General features: G+C 44.5%; 1 protein-coding gene across 1 annotated transcript; it reads right to left on the reverse strand.

Annotated features, from left to right (window-relative positions):
- Positions 1–1,878: 1,878 nt before the first annotated feature.
- ak2 (adenylate kinase 2) lies at positions 1,879–8,401 on the reverse strand. The gene is made up of 7 exons (XM_040188215.2): positions 8,092–8,401; positions 6,762–6,887; positions 6,339–6,449; positions 5,825–5,919; positions 5,264–5,336; positions 4,300–4,519; positions 1,879–2,074 (listed from the first exon to the last, which is right to left on the reverse strand). The coding sequence occupies exons 1-7, from the start codon at positions 8,188–8,190 to the stop codon at positions 2,067–2,069; spliced, it is 732 nt and encodes a 243-aa protein (XP_040044149.1). The 5' UTR covers positions 8,191–8,401; the 3' UTR covers positions 1,879–2,066.
- Between the last annotated feature and the right edge of the window lie 3,946 nt (positions 8,402–12,347).

A 12,347-nucleotide genomic window follows, 5' to 3' on the forward strand; every position in this document is an offset into this window, starting at 1 on the left:
CTTATTGAAAGCCAAGAGATAAAATCCTCATATTAAACAACAAAGATTGACAGATATGTATTATACAGTCACAATATTAGTTTGTATATTTGCTTTACGCATTGTATTGTATGTAATAAGTACCAACTTTAGTCTACTAGGAAATTAAATGAATAGTTATGATGCATTTAAACCCATCAGATACATCATAGGTTTTGAGAAATAAATAAAAAATACTTGATTTAACAGTGTTACGTTTGACTTTGGCTTGTATCTTAATTTGGTTTCCAGTGAGGGACTTTTGATTGCAGGAGAATTTCAAAACAAAATGTAAAGAATGAACCCCAAATTACAACTTTATCGTTCATCTGATTTATTTTGGGGTTTCTTACCTTTTCATGTCACAAAGTGTTTCATGTAAATCTAAAAATGCATTCGCTTTCGGGCCCCTGTTGCATTAAACATTAGCTGAGGAATGCAAGTAAGAAAAAAGCAGCCGACACACAGGTTTTGGGGTCGCTTGCAAACAAACAAGTCTTGTATGGAGCCGAAAGTTTGGATCATTTTAAGGAGAAAATCGAACCTGAATGTTTTTAGTTTTGGTCTTGAAAATGCAACATTTTCAAAATAAGTTAATTTAAAGTATTTCTGGGTTGAATATAATTTAGATTCAGTTTCTGAATTGTCAATTATTTATTTTCATTCTTCACTTATATTCTTTAGAGATTAGATTGTGGCATCAACAGAGAGGGGCGAGTAATCATGAGACTTGGCACTGTGACAACCATCAATCAACACCTTCAATGCACTATACTCACCTATTTAGCTGCATCAACCTCCCACTGATTTCATTAATCCAACCTTGATGAAACACAACCTTTAACACAGAGTTGTGGGCAAAGCACTGCACGGAGAAGGTTTAATATCACACAACCAAAACAGATTATGGTACCTTAATGCGCACACGCACACATTCATTATCTCTGCTATATTTTTTGAAAGTTTCTTAAACGACCATCTCCCGCTGTTTTGGTGAGGTTGATAATTCATTGCAGTGTGAGCTCTAAAAGTTCAATGACTTTGCGCCTGGAGAATAAGTACAAATCATCCCTTCATAGATTAGACGACTCTTCATCAATGCAGGAGGCCGGACCACACACACACATTCACCACAGTACTAACGGGCAAACACACTCATCCGGTACAACTGGTATCGGCATAATGTTGGAAGATAACCCAAGCCACAGGATTAAAGTTGTTTTAGCTGTTCAAAATATTCACAAAAAACACTCCAAGGAGTCAAACACTTGTAGATATTCAGACAAATGTTCAAAGCATTCACACAACCCAACCGGGCCGATGACATCATCAGGCAAAGGTGGGTTCTTTGTGCCCAGTTAGATGCAGGTCTGGTGAAGGTTCCTTTAGTTTGAGACGTCCTGCAACAAGCTGTCAGATGACGTTAGGTCCATTAAATATGTCCAAATTCAAAAAGAAAGCTGAGAACGGTCAGATGATTATGGTTAATTACGGCCTGTGTGCGTTTACGTGTTAGTTTTTATGCTTTGGGTTTGTATTGCTAACCATGATTGGGTGGAGCAGACGGCATCACGTGGACGCTACGGTTCACGGTGGAATGTGGTAGAAACTTCAGAAAGTCAAGTGCGATTGTTGAGCGGTTGTACCTGCAGTTTATTGTGCTTATTCTGCTATTTTTTTATCAAGTAGGATCCAAAACGGCTCGCTAAGAACCATCACACCAGCAAAAACTATCTTGCCGGCAATCACGTGAACATGGCTGTGATCACACAGCCGTTTCAGCGGAAGCCACGCCCCCTGAGCCAGGCTGGGGCTCCAAAAAACAAAAAAGCCAAAGTTGAACAAATGGGGATGATGGGATTGTAGGAAAGCATGAGATTTATTCAAAGAAGAAAACGAGCTCCAGAGCAGCGCAACGTCAACCTCAACGTCCAATAAGTCTAAAAAGACTCTCATGCCCCCCCACTCCCTCCATCTGTCCCCCACCCAACAAACATCTTTTGCCAAATCCAATCCTTGGCGCCGGGCGGGATGTGGCAGCTCAGCATTCAACCAGCTGGAAGAGAAGGAGGAAGGGGGGGGGGGTTTAAATGTCAGAGCGGTCAAGACTAGAGCGATGAACGGAAAAACGAGTCCCATCCATTTCAGAGGGAATGAATATCAGATACTTTAAAAAGTTCATTTGAGGGTAAGCAAAGCAAACGGCAAGCTTCTCTTTCAGTTTCCAATGAGCATAAAAACACAGTAAACTACGGTACCAGTGAGCACAGGACTAAATATTAAAGGGAATTTAGCATAACATCTGCCTCCCTGAACATCTGCTATTGTTCTTTCATCACCCCGAGAGCACAAACATCAGTATGCAGGGGACAGAGCAGGAGACACGGCGAGCATGCAAGACGTTTCCTCTGAACACCGACGCCAGGTGATGCAGAGCAGGAGAACCAACAGAGGAAGGAGGAGGAGGAGGAGGAGGAGAGGATACCAGGGTGAGTACACATGAGCCCGATGTCACAGCAGAGATCAGAGACAGAGGTTCCACAAGGTCAGTTATAAAAGGAGGGGGGGGGATAATCAACACATCTGTTGATACTTTAGCTTCTTTTCTTCCCCTCACAACTCGGGATTGTGATATCCGGTATATAGATTGTGACTCGGAATATTTGTATGGAGCAAAAGGGTGTAAAATAGTACCCTAAAGTCCACGTCTCTGGGACAAAGAGACCGCAAAGACACACTCCTGGGAGCAGAAGGAACAACAGCCGAGGTCCAACACGTCTCTGAGGTCCAGGTTGAGACCCAATGACCGTCAGCTGCGTTCTTTGATGAAGGACACCGAGGTGACTCCCTTCTCTTCCAAAAGATACGATAAAAAGGATGAAAGCACGTTGATCAACTTGTGAACTTAACAAGCTCTCCACAGGTTTGGAATGGACCAGGGGCTGAAACGGTCGACGCTCCCACGGACGGATGGTGACGCGCGTCTCTGCGAAATGCAGCTTCCCACAAACATTGTGTTCTCATGAAAGTCCAGAGACTCGCACGGCCGGGAGGAAAACGAGAGCAGCGTGTTGCAACCTCGTAAAACTGGTGCGGACGATTCAGCTACTTTAGTCGGGTCCGTTTCAGGGCGGACTGCGTACGCATTTGACAATTAACAAGGACAATAAAAGGCAGAACTCAAGCGGCCCAAAAAAGGTAATCCGTGTAGGCATGGGGGGGGTTACTTCATTATGCGTGTCAGAAGAGCCAGTGTGGGCCAGCAGCACCTCATTTCTAAATGTTATCACGTTTTGGCAGCTTAGCACGATCAAAGGTTCCTGGCAACAAGGACCACTGGGTGGAAGGGCAAATATCTCTGGGTTAAAGGCAAAACGATTATCAGGTCGGGCCCAGGAGGAGGTTTCTTATTCTTTGCACTGACAGAATGAGATTTTTAAAAGAGACACTAAACACTAAAATGCAATCTAAGAAATGTGGATCGCGGGTGTGTTTTAGGTTTTACTGTGTCAAGTTCTCAATGAGGACAACATGAGATAAATTGCATCAATGGAGGGTTTCTGAATTGCCTCCATGAGCCGTCCCAAAGCCAGCAGGCCTCCCTGTCAAAAACCTTTGATCCCTCATACAATTATTACTCCCGCTTGACAATTAAACAATAGGAAAGTTACAAATGTCGGATTTTATTGGTCTAGCTTTTCTTTCAGCTAACAAGAAATAACTGCATGCTCCGTTATTCAAAGAGTCCAAAGGCTCGTTGCCATTTGGAGGAACGCCGTAAAAACCCAACAGCTTTCTTGCTTGCTGCCAGAACTCTGAGCTGAAAGGTCGAACAAATCAATGTCCGCTGCTCCTGATGCACTTCTGCATGTAAAGGGAATTAAGAGTAGGAAATGCAGCCAATAGGATGAGAGGCTCAGGAAGAGAAAAGGGTAAAGTCAGTGATTAAACAAGAGCAAACGTGTCCAGCGAGGGCAAACAAAATGCTAAACGGCGAGGCATCGAATGCAGGAGCGACGCTTGCTGTGTCTACGAGGTTCTCCTCCAGACTTCTGTGATGAAGAGCAAAACAAACAACATTCCGTCCCCTCCGTTTCTACCCCGGGGATCACGCTGAGGGGACTTTGGGGACTTGTTGACTTGCTGACGCCACACTGAGCCTCCCGCTAAGTTACATTTTGTTTGCCACTGGGACAGCTGGTCGACTCTTGCGTAATCTCCTCCCTTCAAGGGGAAAAAGAAGAGGCAGCGGTTTCTAAGTGAAGAACACTTGGTCTTTACAGGCGACGGCTCGGGCGGGGACTTCCGTGGCGGCGGAGAAGGCGGCCAGGATGGAGGCGAAGACCACGTCGGGGCTCTGGGCGGCGTTGACGGCCGTGTGCAGGCCCCGGGCCCTGTAGTAGGTGACCAGAGGGGCCGTCTGCCGGTGGTACGAGTCCAGGCGGGAGTGCAGCGTCGCCTCGTTGTCGTCGCTGCGGCGGATGAGCGGCTCGCCGGTCAGCTGGGGGGGAGACGGGAGGCAGGAAACAGAGAGAGAGAAAACAGAGCGGGATGGTGAAACCTGTCCAGGTATCGGCCGGACACGCTACCCAACATCACAATAACGCGTAATAAGTGGAGAAAAAAGGGGCTCTGGGATCTGTATTCCAAACCTGTTAGTACATTAATTAACTCATCTTTACAGCTTCGGGCCACAGCTGGTTGTTCCACACTTTCCTCCATGAAAGTTGAGTTTTCTTCATAATACTGTGAAAATGCTGCTTAAACTCCCACAGAGTGAACACAGAATGTGCTCCATTAATTACCTCCGTCTGCTGGGTGAAGTCAGGTGGACAAACCGCCCGCCTTGTTTAATACAAACTCTTTAAAAAAATCGAAAGCGAAACACTGCAGCAGACGCAGATCTGCTGTCCCCTGATAAAGCCTTTAGTCTCGGGGGGGGGGCAGGCAGCCGGCTGGGTGGAGTAAACCGGTGAAGCCGAGAGATTGAATCGGCCCTGGATTCTTTTGCCTGCCTCGCTCTCAAAAAATGAAAACCTCCACCTCCCAAAGTCTAATTGTCTTCTCCGCTTCACATGTAAATACTACTGATTAAATCAAATAAAGGAGAGAAACAGCTTGATGTGTTACATGAGACAAACAATTCATACATTCAGATTGTGTCTGAATTTGTCACACAGATTTCAGGTGGGTGGCACCTGAGCCAAAAGTGGTTTCTAAGTGGGTTGACGGTGAAACTACTTACGTCATCCTTCATGGGCTCTTTGGGGGGGTTGAACTCCTCGTGATAAGAGCGGCCGCTCGGCTGATGAATTAGTCTGAGGAAACGGAGCAGAGGAGCGGACAAGGGAGGAGATGAGAGAGAGAGGTGACTCACTCGCCACCAAACTGCCCTCTTAGCGTCCCACATATCACCCGCTTCCTGAAAAGGAAGCAGACCGCTGCCTCCTCGCCCTCACGAAAGGACCCGCGCCGACACAAAGACGGCTCAGAACACACGCTGACTGAGAAGCTCTCAGTAAGACACAGATTTCTCCATCAGAGCTGAACAAGTAGAGATCACCATCGCAGGAATGATACAAGAGCATTGCCGATTGCGCACTGAGGCGCTTTGAAAGTGGCCAATATCAGAAATAACATCTTTGTCAGTTTCAATCAGGGTTTGATTGAGGTAGCAGCGCTTTATCGAGGATGGGGACGTCTTTAAGGACGAGCTCGGCCCACCTAAAGGAGCTGCAGCCTCCCGGGGGCTCGGACTGGTGTCGGGTCTGACAAACGAAAGCCCGGTTGGCTGATCGGCTCTTACCTGCCACAGATCCTGCGGACCAACAGAGAGTCGTCGACGGCGAACTCGATCACAGAGTCCAGATTCTCGTGTCTCTTGTCCAACAAATTGTCCAGCTGAAAGGGGACAAAATATCAATGATTAAAAACATCAGCTGGATGTTTCAAAGGTTCAATTACAAAAACGTCTTTCTGTTACCCAGTGAAAAATATAACTTCTCTAATAGTACATGACTTATTTTGGGTTACTGGGTGGGCTTTTATATTTTGCTTTAATGCTTATCGGGGTTTGTCCTTTACCCAAGGAGACACCGACATGAGGACCAGTGCAACCGGGGATCAAACGCAGATCCTTTTATTGACACTGAGACCAAACAGGATGTTGCTTTACAGCCAGTCACATGCTGCAACTATTTCTCCCTGGGTGCAGAGATTTCATACAAAAACAGCGGTTCTTTAAATTCCCATTTTGATGCACTATAATAATTCTACTCCGAACGGTTTTGTTTTAGGCGACGGCAGAATGAAACCCTGACCATCTGTGCTTGTTTGACAGTGCGAGGGAATCCGTCCAACAGGAAGCCCTTCCTGCAGGCCGGCGTGTCCAGGTTCTTCTCTATGAGCTCCACGACCATCTCGTCACTGACCTGCAAGTGAACCACATCATGCTGTATTGAAGAGGCCGTAAACTCAGAGATCATGCAAAGAATCAATTGTATTCCGATTGCGTCCATTAGCAGAAGCTGCTTTATGAAGAGACGTGTCACTTTGCTCCACACATGACCGAGCGCCAACCCGAACCGATGTGTTTATTTAGAGGAATCTTACGCTCGCGCTGAAGCCATTGCAGCTGAAATCCGTGGGACTGAACATGAAGGGCTGGGACACGCAGAGCCCCAGAGAGGGGCCAAAAGGCCAGAGAACAACACACACAGATCGGGAGAAGCGGGAAAAGTTACCAGCTTGCCAGCGTCCATGGTCTCCTTCAGCCGCTTGCCGAGCGCCGAGCCCGAGGCCACCATGGCCCTCAGCATGTCTCCGGTGGCCAGGTGGCAAACACAGTACTCCTCTGCTAGCCGAGGGGCCTGCGGTGGGGATGGAGGGGGGCATTTCATTATTAAGCAGAGAGCCTTAGTTCTGCAGGATAAACCCGCTCTCTGGTATGTTCAGTTATCGAGGAACACCTCCTTCCTCTGGGTCACTTCGGGGTGATGGAGATGAGGAGGCTGTAACATATGAAGTCTCTATGGACCTGATCTGAGTTTCACAATGATATTTGTGTTGTTAGATCATTCTTCATATATTAATGTCAGCGAATGCTTGGACGGCTGCACACTGCATTGCTCAGCTCCACAGTACACAGCGGGACACCCACATCTCTTAGAAGATGGGCTGATGTTGCTCCTGATGCGCTGGTTGACGACACATCCCGCTGAACCGCCACCGGAGCACTTATTATTACTCCTATTGCTGTTAATCTGCCACCGCAAATGTCATTCGGTGACTCTCAGTGGATCCATGACACCATTTGGTATTAATTATGAAACCGTGCGGAATCATTAAAAAGCGCATGTCTACAGATGAACAAGCACAGTGTCTGTGAATCACACTTCATCAGCTCAGGGTTGTGACACATTTACAGCACATTCCTTAACTTTAAGTCAAAGCACTTTGTGCACTGAGATTTCTTGTATTAAGTCGACTAGTTAGTGAATAAACTAGGGTAACATTACAGAGATAATACAGATCTACAGAGTAAACTGTTCACACTGCTCGTGCTATAAATACCGTGACATGTTCATGTCACACTGTTCCTTCATAATGATCATATGATATTCTTCTTATTCTCTAACTACATGGAAACATCGCGTTAGGCTTTGTTCACCGGCGATGAGCGTAATAAACTGGCTGAATTAAGCTATTAATTGTAGAGAAAACTTTAAGAGGAACTTTTACTTTTAAAGTGTTAAAACGGAACATTAGGTGGTAACGTTACAATAAAAAACTATAATACAGCATTTGACAAAAGCTAACGTTTCGCAGTGTTTTAAAGTAACTCATTCCAGACTAAACTGTGTGAACATCATTAGTGGATGTGATGCTAATGAGGCGGTTGTAATAGTTGACTTCACCCTGAATCTGACAAACGGAGCCGGGGGGCTAAAGCCGTCTGGAGGGTTAGCACCGGCTAGCACTGAAACACTGCGGCCATGCGCTAACGGCTAACAGGCTAACAGCTAACAGGCTAACAGCTAACAGGCTAGCTGCTAGCTCCAACATCTCCCTCACCTGAGTCCCCTTTCCGGCTCCGGGTGGTCCGAGCAGGATGGCCCGGATCCCCTCCTGCACGTCGGCTATCGCCTCCTTGAGTTGCGCGCTGGGCGCCATGTCTACAGCAGCAGACCACCGGGGCAGAAACTTTAGTGAAGTCCGTCCGTTTCGTCCTGATGACACTTCGGCCAAGTTCAGACAGGAAAGGAATCGCCTCCGCCTCTTTTCTGCTAGAAGGGTGAAAACCCTCCTCTACGTCTATTTTACTGTAGAATACGGCGTCTCTATTGGCCAACCGGCTGCTCTGTCACAAATCCTGCACGTTGATTGGATGGAATTTGGCTGACGCGTCGCTGCGTCAGATCCAAAATTCTGCTTCATTTCGGAATGTTTTTTTTGTTTTGTTTTTTTAATACTTGTTCTTACATTTTGGTACTTCCATGGCACTGGATGGTGAAATAAAGAACTAGAAAGTAATTCTGTTCTTTTCAAGACATTAATGAAATTATGTATTCTCTATTATAGCTCTATAAAAGGATATAGTTGACAGTTCTGTAAAAGTCTTTCTTCTCAGTTGGAATTTTTATTCTTCATGTTGGAAATAGTAATATAACTTCGATTGCCTCTTAATAGCTTTTCTACAAACAAAACATTGATAATATATTCTATTGTGCATTCATGGTGTTCATTTCCCCCTGCAAAGACATTTTAGTAGCCTTACCAACTATATACATTGTTGTGTTTCATATTAGAATGTGTTTCTGATGGGGCGGCACGGTGGTATCATGGTTAGCACTGTCGCCTCACAGCAAGAAGGTCCTGGGTTTGACTTTGCCCAGTGGCCTTTCTGTGTGGAGTCTGCACGTTCTCCCCGTGTCTGCGTGGGTTCTCTCTGGGTTCTCCGGCTTCCTCCCACAGTCCAAAGACATCTGGGGATCAGGTTGATTAGTAACTCTAAATTGCCCGTATGTGTGTGAATGGTTGAATGTTTCTATGTAGCCCTGCGATTGGCAACCTGTCCAAGGTGAACCCCGTCTACTAGGGGATGTTTTGTGCTCTGATGAGGGACGGGCAAAGTGGTGGCTTGTCCCTCTTAATCCTGGAAAGAACGTTTTTAATTAGTAGGAAAAGAAGATGATCATGCCTAAGACTAATCTTATGTGCAACACAATGCAATACACTAAATAAATTATTTGATTAAATGATAACGTTTTCTTCCTTTGAAATACAGCATCCTCACGTAACTGTGCAACACCCGATGTTTGTACTTCCAAACAAATCTCGGAGGTAAACTGTATCGGCAAAATCATTTTCAAGATGTGGCACATTTTGGATTCAAACTTCTCATAATATTCAGTTGTGTTTCTGTTTTGACTCAACTGGGCATATAATGCTGTTTAATATCCCAGATTTTGATCTCATCCAAACCACATTTTATCAGACAGGTGTATTTTTGAAGGAGACGTCCGTGACTTGTTCCTGAACTCGTCCCTGCCATGATTCTTGCAGGTGTTCCAAGGCTGCACGCACGTTATTTTTTCTCCTGTCGAGGAATTCCTGAAGCAAAGAAAACTGAACGATCCTGACGACTTGTTCTGAATCAGATCGACTGGTCGTTGCCAGACGGCTCACCACTTGACCCGAAGTCCCACTGCTGTAAAAACAACTGCTGTCAATGTCCAATATACAAGCTACGAGTTCTGTTGAACCAGGCTTCTCTGTTCCCAACGTTCCAGTCTACCGGTTTGGAGCTCCGGAGAAAACCATGAATATCCCGGTTGATACGACGGTCTGAGAAACTAGACGTTTAAAGTGCGTCTTCAGCTTCTTCTGTGCGTGAAGCAAGCGCAGTACAGGATGCAGAATGTGGAGTCATTTTTAATAGAGAAAACCAGTGAACAAATAAATGCAAACAACCTTTGCAGCCTGGGAGGAGGGAACAAGTTATTGTTGAACGTGTTGAACATTATCACTCAGTTGTTGCAGAATGCACTAGCTTTTTGTTTCTTAATGCTTACTTCTTAAAAGCTCGAGTCACCTTTAAAAAAGCATTCCACTTTTTGTTCTTCAGTCGTTTGTGACTTTAAAGCATTAACCCCCAAAAAATCGCTGTATAAAATAGGCAGAAAGGCAATTGTAATCCTTCTAGGACTTTTCATTTCTGAAATATGAGATATGCAGAATAATACATTTGAAGTAAATCCCAAACAACATTCAGCTGAAGTACTGAAGCAACACTAGCGCAGCTCAACTTTCAAACTGTTTTGGGTTGTTAAACTTAAAATATCTAAATAAAAAAGAAAGTAGCTGAGATTAAGGGGACGGTAAGTATTTCTCTTTAGTTTGTATAAATATATCCAAATGAAACACGGCTTTACAAAAAAAAAAGGTCCAAATTCATCCTGAAGATGTGTCCCCTGACGCCTGTCAGTCCACTGCTCCTCCACCCCCCCTGCAGACGGCCATGATTCGTACGGGCATGGCCTCCATGGTGGTGTCGTCCAGAGGGGTGGAGGAGCACCACAGGGGGCTGTTGGCAACACAACCGCACTCCGGCTGCAGGCAGAACGATTTGGTGCGCTGCCTCACCGACTCAGAGCTGGATGAAAGGACAGAAAATCAAACGATTAGAGATCGTGGACAAGTTTAGACTGACTACAGTTGAAGACCAGGTGCTGCTGTAAACAGATGTGCAGTAAAAATGGATCCACAGCTGTTCAGGACGTTTGACTGTAAGACAAGTACAACAACGCACAGGCCCAGTAGTCCAAAACTAAGACAGAGAACTTTATTACTCCTTCGATCTTGACAAAGGAAGCACAGAATATATGTACTCCTTACATTCTTACCTTTCACAATAAAAGCATATACACTGTACCTGCTTACCAGACGGAACTCAAATTCCCTCAATAGAACTAAATGAACAAGCTCACAGTCCTCTGCCTCCGCAAATCAAATCAATTCAATCCTCTTTTATTGAAAGTGTGTGCAGTGTAACATTCTACAGTCTATATTCAGGTTATCTACTTTCTTAAGTTTGCACGCTGCATCCCACTGACACAGGGAATAGTTTGCTGCATGTTAATATTACTTATAAAAAAAGGAATACAGTTATTTTGCTATATTGTACATCACACATATCAATGTGTGTGTATATTACACATAATACTCCAATCCAAATACGTTAGTGAGGGCGTTACCTATTTAACGTCATTCTCTTCAGGTGATGCGCTCTTACTTTCTGGAAAGATATGGAAAGACAGGTGTCAAATAACCAGTTTCACCAGTGTGACAGCAAGTAAGCCACATTTTGGGTGCGTTAACTTATAACTATTTACCACCAGCAAAATACCTCCTCCAATTCCATCCATTTTTCTCATTCAATTCAATGAGAAAGTGTCCAAACTTTCGAATGGTATTACAGGAACTGTAAAAATGTACCTAAGCAACCATGAAAAGGCAATGGGAGATACAGAGGAGATTAGTAAGAACAGCGTGTTACCTGGAACAGTAGAAGACGGGGTGTTGTGTACCAGCATGCATCTGTTGCTACAGAAGAAGTCCAACATGCCCTCATTGTTTTTATTTTCAACCATGTCTGGCAGCTGATGTGGCGTCTGGCACATGAGGCACAGATGAAGCGATTTTCTGTGAAGATATAAAAAACAGAGCAACAAAGTGAGGACGTGCAGGAGCAGAAGTTAAAGTTAATAGCGACTCTTAAATGCTTCGACATCATAGGCAGCCACACATTGTTGATTTTGTAAAAAACATGGCACGATTTTTAAAAATAATTTAATGAGTATCATTGTTCTGCCAAGCAATGTAATTCCTCGGCAACATTTAGCAGAATGGTTTCCAAGCAACACAGAAACAAAGAATGCGCAGATTGTTATTTTCTCTATTATATGAATTAGCATTCAGTCCTGTTAGCACTCGTTGTTTGGTGGTGCAGCTGCATTCTAACTGTGGCGGGAGCAATGACGTCTGATACACATTCATGTTGCTACAAATATAGGACAGTATATATCCTACAATATAGGAGTTTTGAAGAATTGTCTTAATTTGTCTATTGAGAATATATACATTTTTGTACAATAGTAGTAACACATGTAGATAAGTCATGGTTTGCAATTATTGAGAAAAGCCTTTATTGAAGCTCAACTATTGAGAAATGAAGTTTTTCGAACATATATAAGCACATATACACATATTAATTTGGCTAATTCTCTTGGTTGGTACAGTAAAATGAGTTCATTCTTGGCAGGGGAGCA

Source organism: Gasterosteus aculeatus, chromosome 10, assembly GCF_964276395.1.
Source record: "Gasterosteus aculeatus chromosome 10, fGasAcu3.hap1.1, whole genome shotgun sequence".
NCBI classification, from domain to species: Eukaryota; Metazoa; Chordata; class Actinopteri; order Perciformes; family Gasterosteidae; genus Gasterosteus; species Gasterosteus aculeatus.